Source organism: Diabrotica undecimpunctata, chromosome 3 (genome assembly GCF_040954645.1).
Source record: "Diabrotica undecimpunctata isolate CICGRU chromosome 3, icDiaUnde3, whole genome shotgun sequence".
Taxonomy (NCBI): Eukaryota; Metazoa; Arthropoda; class Insecta; order Coleoptera; family Chrysomelidae; genus Diabrotica; species Diabrotica undecimpunctata.
In genome coordinates this window covers 16,888,493-16,905,536 of record NC_092805.1, presented here as the reverse complement: position 1 = coordinate 16,905,536, position 17,044 = coordinate 16,888,493, and the positions used below count along the sequence as shown (strand labels likewise).

The 17,044-nt window shown below is 36.0% G+C and overlaps 1 protein-coding gene across 1 annotated transcript in view; it reads right to left on the bottom strand.

The window, feature by feature from the left end:
- fng (Fringe glycosyltransferase) overlaps nucleotides 1-17,044 on the bottom strand; it is a 510,279-nt gene that overhangs the window by 110,223 nt on the left and 383,012 nt on the right. Inside the window, exon 6 of the mRNA XM_072525349.1 lies at nucleotides 9,684-9,769. Within this exon, the coding sequence (XP_072381450.1) occupies nucleotides 9,684-9,769 (86 nt within the window). The remainder of the gene's footprint in view (nucleotides 1-9,683; nucleotides 9,770-17,044) is intronic.

Genomic DNA, 17,044 nt, shown 5'->3' with positions numbered 1-17,044 from the left:
ACAATTTAACTTTTCTATCCTTATTATAAATCAAAATTCAAATGACAGACAAGGGACCATTATTTTCGATTTGCCTAATAATTCCCCTGACACGTTGCATCATCCTTTGGACGACCTCGGCGTCAATTTCTCTAATTTTTGTATATATGCGGCGTCTTAACTATTCCTGATTTTGTGCTTCCCATCCGTTATTATAGACTTTCCGACTTAATATTGCCCAGAACTCTTCAATTGGACGAGCCTGAGGTAGGTTGGGGGGATTGTCTGCTTTCGGTACAAAGGTAATGTTGTTAGTTTCGTACCAGTCCCTTGTGATCCTCGCGTAACGACATGAAGCAAGATTTGGCCAAAAGACTATTTGATCATTTGCATCATGTGTGTTCACAAACTGAAGCAATTTAGAGAGACATCTTTGAATATAAATATTTGCGTTTAAGGCTTCACCTCGAACAACACCAATGTAGGGCTGTGAGATAAAGCCAGCCTCAGAAATTGCACACCATACCAAAATTTTGTCCTTAAATTTTTTTTTACTTTTGAATTTTATTTCATCAGGTACATTTTCGTAATCGTTCGTGTAAAACCCATCGTTACCCTTCATCTTAGAGTTGGACAAAGTAAAATATTTTTCATCGTCCATCACGATCAACTTGTTGACGAAATGCACTCGCCTTAACGCGCGGCAACATCTCGGAATTCTCTCTAATTGATCCTCTGTGTATTTTGGAGCTTTCCTTCTTTTCCGGTAGATAATATTGTTACTCGATAGGGTCCTGTATACTGTAGTCTTTCCAACATGAAATCTTCTGGCCAGTTTTCGCTGTGAGACCCCAATTTTGTTCTTAGCTGCTTGAATCAGTCTTGCCTCTCTTATATGATTCAAAATCCGCGGTCGGCCACTTTTACGCAAGTTAATACATGGTATCCCTTCTTCACATTCTCTGATTGTGCGATAAATTGTCGATTTGCTTATGTTTTGATCTCGATAAATATTAACAATATCTCGTTTCGACATTCGCCCAACCATATTATAAACACCTCGACGAATATCAATTTTATAAGACATTTTGCAGAGCACAAACCAAAATATTCTGCTTTGTTTATTAAATGTCAATAACTGATGACATTTCAATTCCATGGCCTTCTTTGTTAAATGCATTTTGCTTCTCAATCAGACCAGGTGAAATGTTTCCCAAAACTTTAGGACCATACGTTATTCTGATGTGACAGATTGCAAATTAATTTTTGTTTTTCTCATTTCCATAATAACGAAAGGTATACTGATGTACATACATCACAAATTTAACCATTTTAAATTATTAGCTCTTATTTTTTGTAGTAATAATACCTGATTTCAAAGTGTACCAATAAAAAATATAGCGTAAAGTATTCGTGGATAACTGGTGTTTAAAACACTTGTTCTATTTCAACCACTCCAGCTGCTCCATCCTACTCGAAAAATCTACTATTATGCATCAAAATTTACAGACGAATTAATAAAAGGACACGGTTTTATTCATACAATTTAATTGGAAAAAGCAAAAATTACAACCAAATAAGAAAATCACTAATAACAATTTAGCATTTAGACGTACCAACTCATAACATTCACAATAGCCTCCATCTTCCTAGGAATGTTCCTCGGAAGTTCTTAAATGGTTGCTTGGATCTTGAAACTCATTTTTCCTGTGCTTCTTATTTTTCGCTGTTTCCCTTCGAAGTTTGGCAATATAATGGGCCTAGTTGAGTATCAAAAATGTAGACACTAAGTCCCAGGAAATGGTGATGACCATTCTGAATTATTCTTATCCTTCCAGTCTATTTGCTTTTTGTACTTGATCTCTCACTTCTTTGTCGAGGTCTTCATAGCTGGAAGGTGTAATTCCCAGGTATTTTATTTCCATTTCTTGTTCAATGCCGATGCCATCAATTTCTATTTTACATCTAGTTGGTTCTTTGCTGACTACTATTGTTTTAGTTTTCTGAGATGACATTGTCATATTACATTCTTTTGCTCTTATGTTAAATTTGTGGACCAGTCTTTGCAGACTATCTTTATCTTGGGCTATCAATATTGCATCGTCTGCGTAACAGAGTATTTTTATTTCTTTATTCCCATTCTGTATCATCTTTCTTTGTTAAAGCTTTTGATGATTTTATCCATGATTAAATTAAAGAGCATGGGGCTCAATAAGTCCCCTTGTCTTATTCCACTGCCTATTTCTATAGGTTCTGTAAGCTGTCCATCTATTCTGTCTTGAAGATAAATTACATCTTTGAGTCTTACTCTGTCAGACGCTTTCTTTAGGTCAATCAGATACAGAAATGCTGATCTATTATACTCTAGTGATTTCTCAGTAATTCGATTTATAACGAATATTGCATCTAAACACGATCTTCCACTAGGAAAACCCTTTTGTTCATCTGCTAAACTAATCCTCTGATTTATTAGTATTTGTAAAATTTTAGTTGTAAGTTTTAGGGTAAGTTTATATACCTCTGTAGTTTTCTAGCTGTTTTTATCTCCTTTTTCTGAATAGTAGAATTAGTTCGCTCGTTCTCCATTCTTCTGGTATTTTATTGTGTTTTATAATTTTATTAATTTGGAATCTTGAGAACGATTAATTTTTATTTATATTTCTTTCATCAAGAACTTCCTTGGCCGAGATTAAGATATTAGACTTAATTTTTGCCCAGCTTTCTTCGACTCCATCACTTTCTGTGATATATGTGTTTCTGCTTTTTTCAGTTATTCTTTTTTGGAATAGATATCTTGTGGAGTCATCCTGTGAAGTTATTATATTATCTATAATAACAACTTAGCAATAGTGTTGTTAACTCAATTATCATTTCTCAGAAATTAGTGTCTACATTTTTGAAATTCAACTGTACAGCTACCCACATAATAGCAGCTTTGAAGATCTAGGTTGATGTTTTGCCGAGCCAACCGTCGCAGGTTCTTGAGCCAAGGTTGATAAATAATATTAGATATGCGGACGATGTTCCCATTATAGTCAGAAGCTTAGACACCTACAGAATCTACTATAATCTATCTTTCATCTGGCTAGCGCGCAGTTCACGAATATTGCTATCTTGGACGTACAGTATAGATAGAATATCGATAGAAAAAAATACTTGTAGCATGTAAAAATATCAGAAGAAATTAAAGGACAAACAAACGGCTATAATACAAAACGCTTTACATATTAAACAAATTTTAACCGAAAAAACAAAGAGCGCGTGCAAAATGGTAAAGGTGTCGAAATACACTCGATAAGACACATCTAAATAAACTAACACACCAGCTAACGTCAGCGCTAAATAAAGCTCGTAATGACACCTTCAATTTTTATATTAACAATCTTTCTCAAAGTGACCACTCTATATGGAGAGCAACTACAAAATTTAAGAAACCGACACTACAAATTCCTCCAATAAGAAAACCTGACAGAAGTTGGGAGCAGACTGACAACGAAAAAGCTAATGTATTTACAGAATATTTAGAAAATATGTTTACTCCAAATTTTGATCAAAACATAAATGATGATGTAGTTAGCAAATATCTAGATGCACCCTGCCAACTATCACCTCCAATGAAAGCATTCTTCCCGTTCGAGGTTCACAGAATAATAATGAATGCCAACTCTCACAAAGCTCCAGGATACGATTTATCGATGGAAGGATCCTAAAACATCTACCCAGGAAAGCAGTTCTCATGCTTACTTTTATCTACAATAGAATGCTGCAGTTAAGCCATTTTCCAATTTAATGGAAATATGCTCATATTAAAATGATTGGAAGGCCAGGTAAATAGCCTAGAGAACCTTCTTCCTATCGTCCGATAAGCTTGTTACCCTTGATGCCCAAGATATTTGAAAAACTCCTGCTAAATAGAATAAGCAAAACTGTTTCCGTCAAAAATATACAATAATCCAACAGTGTCATAAAATAGTAAATAAAATGAAGAAAAGTTTGGAAGAAAAGACTATGTGTGCCTCAGTATGGCTCGATATTTAGCAGGCTTTTGATAAAGTCTGGCACAACGGTTTGCTATAGGAATGGATACACCTTCATTACTCCACGATTTATAGAATAACATCAAAAATAAAGGCGATCAACTGTAACTTAGGAATACGGATATTACCGAAAAAATCTGTAAATATTACGTTTAAAAATCAATCCATCACCCTTGTTGTCGATGTAAACATTAAAAATTGTTTTGTGAACAAATATTTGATCTAACAATATAACTTTTTAATAGCTAAACCCGCACTTTGAAAAGATAAACAGTTAGATCGGCTCTACTTTAAATAGTTCGTCGAAACAACCACCTTTTTTAAATATTTAAATACACACACAGTAGATCAGCGTTTCTGTCGGAACTATTTAACTTCCTGTTTAAACATCCATTAGCAAAACTTTATGGAGCTTCTCTTATTGCCATTTTACACTCTCAGGAAAAGTTTTCTATGTAAAGAGACGGCAGATAAATTAACCTGCTAGTCTAACTTTTATTGTACACAGTTGCCACGTTGCTAATTGAAAATGTACATTTTATTATTATCTAGAGGGCTAGCTTGGTTTAGCGGAACAAACTCTTACAGCTTATAACCTACTACCTTCTATTTTATTCATGATTTTGATTTATATTATAAAGAGACTTGAGCACAGGGGTCCAGAAATAAACCCTTTTTCAGAATCAGGGAACAGTAAAGTGGAAGGATAAAGGATTAGTAACAAGTAATAAGGGCAAAAAATAAGAAAGATAATAAAACTCTTTGATTAACTGTAAAATTCACAGGGCAGCACCAACATAAACTTTAATAATCGAGTAGAATCGAGTAGAAAATGCGGCAATCGAGTAGAAAATGGATGAAATACTTTACTATTAAGTCAGAAAATGGAAGAATTAATAAAAAGTGTTAATAAATAACAAACCTAGAGATAATTATTCATCTCATCAGCAAAGTTAAAAGTGGAAGAGCAGCCTCTACATGACTCAGTAACTTAATAAAGAAAATATGGAAGCAGAAAAAGCTGTGGAATGAATAGAAAACATGGCATGTCTCTTCCACAAAGGGGGGGACAAATATTTATTCCGAAACTACAAACACATAGCTTTCTTAGGCACTTCATAGTTACTACTGATAAGAAGTAGATTAAACGCATATAAATATGCGGAATAGCGGAATACGACGCTGTTTTAAAAAAAAAACAGATCCACAATTTATTATAGTTTTGCAGTTAAACCGTTAATACACACTACACGAACAAATACTGGGATAGATAGATAGATAGATTTGAAGAGGTGGTCTTTTGGGCTATTCCACTGCGACCTATTCAGATCTATTGTGGTCCTCTAGTCCTAGATAACATTCTCTAGCCTGACCCTTTTTATAAAGTCTAGTAGCTTCGAGACTATACCTTTCATGTAGCTATTTGCCGGTGGATTTTCTTCTCCTAATGCAAAGAACCGCACATTTGCCAGACTGTCACACTGACATAAAATGTGCTCTGCTGTTTCTTCTTCGAGGTGACAGAATCTGCATAGGTCATCATCTCATAATCCCATCAGCTTCAAGTGCTTATTCAGCTTACAGTGCCCTGTTAGAAGACCTACTATGGCTTTGACTGTTTTCCTGTCTACTGCTTATTAGGTCTGCCGTAAATTTTGGCGAATGTTCTGTAATGAACTGTTTCGCCTGTCTTTGTCCTGGTGAATTTCTCCACCATTCCAGAGATTTGTGAGCTACCCACTTCCTTGTAGCCGTTCTTGTTACTGACTTTGCAACACCGCCGAAGGGTTCCGGTCCAATAAATGGCATTGATGAGCCTTGTTTGGCCATTTCATCTGCTTTTTCATTGCCCTTATGACCATCGTGCCCCGGTACCCAGGCTACCGTAACGTTGCTATGGTCTTCTAGTTTATTTAGGGCACACACACAATCCCATACTAGCTTAGAATTGACCTCTACAGAATTGAGTGCCTTAAGTGCTGCCTGACTATCTGTGAAGATGGCAACTGAACAGAACGTTCTTCCATGCAGTGATGGATTGCCGTTATTTCCGCCTGGAAAACTGTCACATCCTTAGATAGACTTACCGGGAAATGTATCCCTTGATTTGTCCCTACTATGCCGGCTTTCACACCCTCCGATGTTTTTGAGCCATCCGTGTACCAGGTAGCAGTAGATTGTATGGGTACACCTTTATTCCAGTCTTCCCTGCCTGGTATCTTAATTGTGAACTTATTGTTAACGCTATATCTCTTGCTGTTGCATTGATAGGTTGCCCCATTACAATATCGGCTTTTAACTCCTCGATTAGCTTTCTGTTGTCAGCACCCTCCATCTGGTTTATATGTCGCTGACTATGAATTAATCTGTGCATCACTGATCTGGCTTCGCCCTGTATAAATATATAAAGTGGTGGTAGATTCAGCAGCACTTCCAACGATGCAGTTGGAGTTGTTTTTATGACCTCCGTAAAACACAGCCATGCTAGCCTTCGTGTATTACCTAGCAGCCTTATTGCTCCCACTTGCTGCGTCTTTGTCCACCACGTCACCGAGCCATAGGTTATCCTGGGTCTAATAACCCTTATGTATAACCATAGAGTGATTTTGGAGTTAAGTCCCCAACTCTTACCGCACATTCTTCTACATCTACCCAGGGACATAGTAGCTTTCTGTGTGGTTTTCATAATGTGAGTATTCCATGTAAGCCTATGATCAAAATATACCCCAAGGTATTTTGTTTCTTTGGCAAATGAAATCTCTGTTCCTCCCAGCACCGGTGGTTTTAGGCCTTGTAGTGCTGTTGTTTTGGTGAAGTTGACGATTTGTGTTTTCTGGGCATTGACTATCAGTCTCTCTTGTTTACACCAGTCGTCAACTATATTTAGGGCTGCTTGCATTTTCTCAGATACCACCTGAGCAAACCTGCCACTGACATCGATTGCTATATCGTCAGCGTATCCTATCCATAACAGACTGGGACTACATGTACTTTTTAAAGACAAGCAAAACTTGTATACAACCCTAAAAATACTATTAATTCCTGCTTAATTAATAAAAATGGTAAAACTAAAGTTAAAGGAAATACAAAAAAAGTCACAGTAGAGAAAGAGAGGGATCTAAAGAACAGTCAATCTGAGTAGAGGATTGAGAAAAAGGGACAATTACAAGGCAGAGTAGGATAAAAAGGTTGCAAAAGAATGATAAATGAAAATATAGCCGTTTAAGCCTTAAACCTGATGCTCAAATTCGTTTGGGTTTGAGCCCTAGAAAAATACATATGTGTTAGACATTACATCATCAGTCGACTTTGCAACGATAAATTTATTAAAACAATAGAATAATATTAATAATATTTAATTTAATTTTTTTTAATACAAACCAAGATCAGTGAACTCATTTGAAAGGAATCCTAATCGCTTTTGCAACGATGCAATTATTTGAATATTTATTTATACAGGGTTAACCAAAACTGTTGGTTTATGAATACAACTAAATTATAATAAATGTTTAGTAAAACACAATCAAATTATAAGAAATTTTAAAATTGACGACTTTCAGCAATGCTTTAATGAGAAAAAATGGACAGTAAATTCTTTCCTAACGTTTTAAATGCCTTCAGTAGTTATTTTTGTGCAATTTCCGTTCTGATGCGCTCCTTTAACTCTTTTATATTATTCGGACGACTGATACACTCTGCTCTCCAAATATCGTCATAAAAAATTCTGAGGAAGTCAAATCTGCAAACCTTGGTGGCCATTTGATAGATTCCCTTCTACCGCGCCACCTACCTGCGAAAAGTTATTTAGTAATTTAGTACGTTAGCGCCATAGTGTAACTCATTGATTTCTTAAATTCTATGTAGAATCTATGTACCAAGTTTCAAAGGATTTCAAAGAGAAAAAGAAGAAAACCTATTCACTCCAAACTAAATAGATAAATAAGTGTAACATATGTACCAAGTTTCAAGGCTCTAGGACTTTTGAGTCAAAGTTATCGCATAAATTCATGGACACAACAGAATTTTATTTTATCCTGCTAAAATATTCAGATTATTGTCATTGATTAGCTTTAATAACTCGCTTGGTATTTGTACTGACCCTTTGGAGATTTAGTGGTGGAATTGCTGAGCATAACTTTGAGTCCTCTATCTTACAGCTAACAAAGATATAAGGCGGATAAGGTTCTATATTTATTTGATTAATAACTATTTTGATTTCGAAATGTTCACACAGCAACGCTATGGAGTATTCAGGTTTTTCGAGCATTGTATCTTCATTAAAAACGATACAAGTGTCTTCTAAGGGAAGTAACAGTATTTTGCCGTACTCAGTCTTAGTTTATGTTGACTGAAGTTATTATTGTTCTCATCAAAATATCATTAATTATCCCATATCTTGTCTTAATCTAACCTTATTATCAATAACCTAATCTTGGGAGAGGCTTTTATGAACAAACATAAGAAATAGTGTTGCCCAAAATCGATCTTGGTCTTAATCTTGTTCTTGCGTTTTCGCAAGACCAAGACCAAGACAGCCTTATTTTAGCAAGACCAAGACCAAGACTGACCGTTTAAGATTTGAGCAAGAACAAGACCAAGCCTGTGAGACCCTTGCGTCTTGCAGTTAGGACTAAATGTCATTTTAGGGAGTAAAGTAGTTCGGGTATATGCTTAAAAACTATGAGACGCAAAAAATATGTAACAAAAATTTGGAAAACTGAACTACCTAATTCGCATTACGAACAAATCTATAAACATACATAGCGAATCAAAATATTCATTAAAAGAACACTTGACATATTTCACACGTACTCAGAGGTCATAATTACAATGTAAAAGTAAAATATCAACAACGCAATTGCAAATACCAAATGTATGTATGGACTGAGCAAACAGCTGCCACACTTTGATTCAGACAATCAACATTTCGGTGCTTTGCTCACATTTTGAACCTTGGTATACAAAATCTATTAAAGACCTTAGCATTATACAGTGAAACTGACAATAAAGCATTAACGGATACGAACAGAAGTATAAAGTAGATAGCTCAGTTAGTTAGAGCACGGGCATGGATCGCTTAGATCATGGGTTCAAACCCCACTCGTTGTCAGTTGTTTAGACATATACTAATTTGGTTGGTCTTTATTATTATGGGTATGTTAATTCAAGCTTAAAATGTACTTACTCTGTTCGTGGTTCTAAGATCTAAAGTAACGTTCAATAAATAGCATAGACCAAGACCAAGTCTCGTCTTGTTCGTGCATTTGGACAGCCTTATTAAGGAATAATACCCACAAAATGTTTCACCAATTACCAAACAATAAAAGTTTCGAAAAAAATTCAATGATGAAGTTATTGAGGAGTTTGTATTTATGTGAAATGTGTGTGAAAATGACAATGAAATGTAACGTTTACACAAGATAGTTCAATATCCAGAAAGTTATTTATAGTTGTATATAAAATAAATTTGTTTGTTGATAATAACTACTATCAAAATTATTTTCATTATCTACGTTAATTAAACAAGATAAAACCCATATTTCATAACCAATTGCTCTACCTTGCATATTTTGTCTTCTTAAAAACAAGTATAAGCTTTAACTAGAGCGGCATTTAAAAATTAAGTAATGAAAGCGGTAGTTAGTAGAACAAAAAAGAGACACTTACCTAGCGAACGGCATCATCTTGGCAGCCAACGCCCTGCTCAAGCAGAATCCAGCCCCACCTGTGGCGAACCAAAATTTAATTTTTTTCTGAAAAAAAAATGAAAAAGCCAATTAGTGGAATTATTATGCGCAACGGGACACTGGAAACATTTAACCCTTGCCGAGAAATAATGGTCGTTTTCTTAAAATTAAAAGACTGTGCACACAGATCCGTCTTAAGCCTACTCTAATAGTTTAATTAGTAGATAATGTGGTGCTGATAATGTTGCAATAATAAAACTAAGTTTTGTATCAAATTGGTTAAATGGTTGGTTTCTTAATTAATAATAAGTAAATTATTTCATTGAAAAGAAAAGTATTTTAAACGTATTTAAAGCATTTAATTCCTAGCTGAGCGATTTCGGTTTACAATGTCATCTTCATAGCTATAGTCAAAATTTAAAAAGTACTACTATGAAAGAGGGATCCAAAAAATACAAATTTTTTTTTTTTCAAAAGTTAAAATACTTTCGAAAGTTTCGAAAAAAAATATCAAAAAGAGAGCACATTAAAAGTTTTTTAACTTTTGAAGAAAAACTTGTCCAATGGGGTCCCTCTTTAGTGGTGATAATTTTTAAATTTTGACCATAGCGCTCAAGATGGCTTTGTAAGTCGAAAGTGCTCAGTTAGAAATTAAATATTTACACACTTTTAAAAACTTTTCTTTTCAATTCTTTCATTTGTCATAAGTGTGTACAAAAACACATCTCTCTCTCTCTCTCTCTCTCTCTCTCTCTCTCTCTCTCTCTCTCCAATGACGCTACAGCCTAAATCGGGCCTTTTCCAAACTATGCTTTCAACCTTGTCGGTCCCGCGCCGATCTTCTCCAGGTTCTTACGTCTAGCAAATTTTGCGCGTCCGCTGCCACTTCATCCTCCCATCTTTTCCGTGGCCTTCCTTTTGATCTTGCGCCCTGCATTTTACTACCTAGGGCTCTTTTCGGCAATCTTTGTGTCTTCATTCTTACTACATGACCAGCTCAGCGAAGTCTATAAAGTTTAACGAATTCTGAGATCAGTGTCTCTTTGAACAGTTCATGGTAGAGTTCATGGTTATACCTGGATCTCCATATTCCGTTTTAGTTAATAGGTCCAAATATCTTTCTTAGAACTTTTCTTTCGAAGACTTCCAGTTTTCTATTTGCCTCTTCTGTCATTACCCATGTCTCGCATGTATAACATACTATTGGTCTGATAACAGTTTTGTAGGCCCTGATTTTCGATCTCCAGTGTGTGTTTTTGGAGTGAAACAGATGATCGAGCGAAAAATAAGCTTTGTTTCCCTTTACTATTTTTCTTTGGATTTCTGGTTCTCCTGTTCCATCCGTGTTTAAAGCAACTCCTAAATATGTGAAACTTTCTACCGTTTCAATATCATCCTCTAATTCAACTGTGCGTCTGTTTCCCCTAGCTCTTGCCTGTGTTAACTTTTTTGTCTTTTGAATATTTATTTCTAGTCCGGTCTCTTTTGCCTTTGTTTTTAATTGTGAATATATTTCTGCCGCCTCTTCTGTTCTGCGAGATATGATGCTGATATCATCGGCATAGGCGGCAATCTGTATTGATTTATTTCTTAGGAGATTACCTCTTCCTATATTCAGCTGTCTTATCACATATTCCAAGGTCAGGTTCAATAGTGTCGGTGCCAGCCCATCTCCTTGCTTTAATCCTTGGACTATCGTAAAGTTTTCAGTGAGCTCATTTTGGACTCTGACAGTTGCTATTGACGAATCCATTGTTGTTTTTACCAGTCGGATGTATTTTTTGGGGGATATTAAAGCTCTGCAATATCACAATATACAAAAACACATCAGTCTTCCGCAATTAATAAGTAAATTATTGGTAAGTGGAAAGTGAAACAATGGAGTTACGATCTATACAATTATAACTAAAGCCTTAGACGATTCTTTAACGCACACGGTTCGGGTTTGTGTGTATGTGTACGGAGAAGTTTGGCTTAGGACTTTTTCTTCGAAAGTTTCGTTAGCCACAAAGGATATAAATGACATATTACTGACTTAAAATTAAATTTATTGTATTATATTTACTTTTAAACACGTTTCTGGATTAAGTGTACGTTCGGAAGTACACTTTTCCCATTACTGTCTGCATTATCTGTAATATTTTTGCTGTAGTATGTGCTGAATCGTGCCATCTACCCGGCAGAGTTTGGAAACTATCATTTATATCATTTATTTAGATGCGATCCCAAAGTCTATCATTATATAACGCAGTTCTTTTAACAATGTCGTGGGCTGCTTTCGTGTCGACCAACATATGCTCGATTTGCCTATGTGCGTGTATTTTATTTATTTTAGACTACATCCTAATAAGATCAAGATGAAAGTCGTCGGCCATTAATTGTAAAACATATCGCAGACTGTGGAAGCGATCATCAACTTCTGGTATTGAACGTTCGACTTCGTTTTAAAGTCCCCAAAAGAAGCTCTTTCTATAGACCAAGTAGATAGTGACCCTGAGAATACTTGGATCTATCTCAAAGATAGGATAATCGAGGCTGCAAAAGACTGTGAGCCAGCGGTTTCCATGGTCGTAAGCCGTGGATATCCGATAATACGTAGAAAAGAACATAAAACTAGATACGGAACAAACGATAAATACAGAGTGTTATCGAAAGAAATGAGAAAACAGTGCCGCAAAGACCAAGCTGATTAGATCTCTTAAATATGCAGAGAAATAGAAGAACATGGCTGTCGAAATAAACCGAGGGATTTGTTTCAGAAGATCACACTCCTTACCAGAGAATTTAAATCTCAAACGTGGTCTGTAATAGATAAGAAAGGTAATCTGAAGACCGATACTACCGAAATATTAGAAACATGGCGAAACTACTGTTGCGAGCTAGATAAAAATAACGAGGTACCAGCAGAAAATCAGTGGCCCTCTGACTACCCTAGAGAACCTACTGTCTTACTCGTTGAAATCAAATATGCAATTAAATCGCTAAAGAGAAATAAATCCCCAGGCGCTGATTCAATACCAGGTGAAATATTATAGTTACGAGGTAACAAAGGATTATATATCATCCATTCTATCCGTGTTATTATTTGGAATTCAGGAAAATGGCCATCTGATTGGTGTATCTCAATTTATATCCCGCTACACAAAAAAGAAACTACTATCAGATGTGAAAACTATCGCACACTGTCACTAATAACACATGCTAGTAAAATATTGTAGCATATTATCAAAAACAGATTAAAAACCTATCTACATTACCAAATACCTCGGGAACAAGCGGGATTTGTAAGGGGTAACAATTCCTGAACCTGAGACAACTCTTTGAAAAGTCTAGAGAATTCCAAGTACCTATGATTATATGCTTCATTGACTACAAAAACTGAAATGGGCACACCAATGCACCTGATGACACTAAAAATCTGTACCATTTCAATATAGCAACAGTACGACTAGATCAGAAGTTCTCAAACCAATTCAAGACCGAGAGAGGTGTGTGAGAGACAAGGATGCGTGTTCACCTGACATTCAACATTTATGGTGAACATGTCATGAGGATGGCTTTAGATGAATAGGCCGGTGGAGTAACAGTGGCTGTTTCAACTGAATGATTTCAAATCATGAATGTGTTGCTTGTGTGAGTCCATTTCAAATAGGTAAAAGAAATAAATTAGACTTACTCACAATCAATTTAATTTTACTACCCAAAACTACCGGTTTCGCTTTCTAAAATTTGCAAAGCATCTTCAGGTCAAACGGTACAACGTAAATTAAATGATTCCGGTACAAGAATTTTTATATAATGATTCGTGATACATAGTTCAAACTATCCTGTATTGATGATAATGGGTGATCTTCGGTCAATGTTGTAACTGTCTGACAATTAACGAGGGAGTTTCTTGAGCAGCAATACAGGATTATCAGCAATACAAGATAGTTTGAACTATGTATCACGAATCATTATATAAAAATTCTTGTACCAAAAACTTTTAATTTACTATGTACCAAAACCGGTCGTTTTGGGTAGTAAAATTAAATTGATTGTGAGTAAGTCTAATTTATTTCTTTTACCTATTTGAATGATTTCAGTTTCATGAAAAACATTTCCTTCTGGTAGTATGTCGAGAAAATAAAGCACCTTACCAGCCTATTCTTAAAGCCAATACATGAACGTAAGTAAAACTTGGAAGGATTGTAATAATGGTATAGATGGAGGTGGTAGAAAAATTATTGGCAGCAAAAGCAACGAATAAAACTGAACACATTTCAAAGATTGTTTGATATTTTGCCTAATATCCAATTTTTTCGAATTTATTAAAACAGCTAACTGATAATAATCAACGTGCTTATTTTTCGTAGGGCTTGTTTGTGCAAAATCGCCGAAACGTCTCTGCAAAACTTGTCAGGGTAAGTTTATTTATTAAAAGGAATACGAACTTTTCGAAAATGGCATCTCGAAATTAATTAAGTTCTGTGGTGATGGATTATGGCAGATTACAGGGTGTTGAAAACGTCCCTCTCGATAATAATCTTCGTATATGGACATTTTAATAGTGGCACTGACCATTAAATTGATGGGCAGACGAGAAGCTGATGGTATTAAGATGAGATGTGTAGCAAGAATGTAAGCTAATAGAGTAAGTTACAGAGGTAATTATTAAATAAAAAATGTTTAAAGACTGCCGAAAATATTCCTAATTATCCAGATTTTTAAAATTTTTATGACTTAATTTGGCAACAGAAACTTTACCAGATTTACTTTTTACGTTGAAATTTATATTATAACACATGTTATAACATATTAATACGTGGAATAGCCAAACATATAATACGATTTTATACTAATAATAATCAATCTCAGGGTTTTTAGAATGATTTGATAAAGCTGTATAATCGTGTTTCTTTTACAAAAGCTGAACGTTAATATAATTCAAATACTGTCTTTTTTGTTCTATTCACATCTGTAAAATCATATTACGGCTTCTCCAGAGGCGCAGCGTCAGAGGTTGGTTTGTTACAGTCTCCCACCCCCCTGGCCACGAACTCGTTAGAGGAAGGGCCAGCAAAAGATGCGGTTTTCTGCATGGGGCGTCCTCGTCTTCGTCTTGGCACTACGGGCGTTGCAGCTTCAGCGTCATTGAGGATAGCTTGTGTAAGCACGAATACGTGGGAACACAATAAAGGGCAGAAGTGTCTACTCCACAAAGCTCATAACTCACAGGGGATACCACTAGCTTTATCCTATAGGGTCCATCTCTCTTCGGGTAGAATTTAGCGGTCTTACCTTTCGATCCTTCTTTGAATGGACTGGGTTCCTTCAAACATCCATCAGCATGTTTATATTTTACTTTTTCGTGATCAAACACGTACTTTTTCCGATTTAAGTTACTAAAACATCCGACACCCTGTTAGGGTAAAAGGAAGGGGAGAAAGAAAGTTACTAAAACCACGGTGCGAACGGTCCATGAGTCTTTGGGGCTCCTTTTATTCCAAAAGGCATCCGTAAGTAACGTTATGTCCCCAACGGCGATACAAACGCAGTTTTATCACAGTCAGTTCCGCGACATTAGTGGCGCGTAATAAATCGTCCATACGCAGCAACGGATAAAATTCACTAGTAGTTACAGCGATTTAACGTTGATAATCCACGCAAAGTCTCGTACAACCATCTGTTTTCGGCACTAATACAACCAGCGCGGCCCACGCACTTTCGAATTCTTCGATAATGCCTTCCTCCAAGAGTTTATCTAACTCGGCTTTCAGTACCTTTCTTGGCAGGCGACATTCGATATGGTGGCAGTGCAATTGGTACGGTATTCTTAGTATTAGTGCGATACTCTGCATAAGCTGTAGGCTCTTACCCCATTCTGAAGGTATTCTTCCTATGTATATATATATATATATATACACCGGTATTTAGGCGCCTCGCCTTTCCGGTAGGAATCTATGGAGGAGTATCACTGAGCCGCAAGCCCTTATCTCTTGGCGTACTGTTCCAGTTTTATTGTCTTCTGGGGATCGAACTCACATCCACTGAACCACTCTGAATCGAATGAGAACCGGCCGCCCAGCCCGCTTGGCTATCTGACCGACTAGGTATTCTTCCTACTTTCCAAAAACTCATCGAGTCGAGCTAGTTCATAATCCACTAGCATCATTCCTTCATATTGTCTCAAATTTTTACAAAAATGAATTTCAATAGGTTCTGTTCCTTTTTCTTCAAAAATCAACGGCTTTCATTCGTACTTTTATTTGCAAAATACCATTCCTTATTGTGAAAATCTAGAGCTATTTGTGCACTTATCAAAAAATCAATATCTAGAAGAGTTTTATTAGATACATCAGGAAAAACTATAAACTTTGTAGGCGCCATTGTATCTCTTATGCGTATATGGTTTGTTACAATATTTATTTTTGAAAGTTCTTTCCATAAATACATTAAACGTTCAATTTTAGTCTGGGATTCCTTAAACATGTTCGATTTATAAACTTCAAACTAGGGCGATCTACATCCTGATCGATTTAACAAAACCTGTGAAGAATCAATATTCAAAGTATACATGATATCGTTTATTATCGGAGATTTCACAGGTCTTTCTGTGTCTGTCTCTGCCGATCGATTAACACTCGATCCAGCAAGGAGCGGGAAGTGACTAATCAACAGTTAGTCACGAAACGTTTACGAATCAGATCAGCTTTGTTCGGAAATTACTACTAGATTAATACTCTAGTAGAAGTGGTTGACCTACGGTCAATACACTAGGGCCAGTGGAGTTGTTCTTAGATCAACACTCAAAACTCCTAGGACAAAAGGCCTTTGGTTAACACACAAATGCCTGGCAGATCAGTACTCGGGCGGAACTCGATTCTCTCTCGAGGCGTACGTTGGTTTAAAGTATTGGAGGTTTGCCATCTCCAGCGCTTATCGATGGAAGTGGAATTTAGCGGTGGGAGTGCTTGCGCACAGAGCGGTGGTATGCCAGCGATAATAGCTGACAATGAATATCGTTACAACTGCAAATAGTATCTCAAAGGTATTTTTTCCAGTTATCTGGAGCATTTGTCGCCAGTGATTTCTCGAACAGTTGTTTGGTTGTCAAGTATTTTGATACTATCACTCCACCACAGGTTTTTCTTGTTGCAACCTCGGTTTTGTTCTCCCAATGTTTCGGTAGCCGCACCTTATAGGGTCTCCTTAAATTTGCACTAAATTAATTTAATTTCCTTGTACATAATTTTGATTTAGCTTTTAAATTTTCAGTTTGCTTCTCTCTGCAAGGATATATAATTAAATTTTAATGTAATAATTAGACAGATTTTCATCCTATAATCAATTTATTTCTTA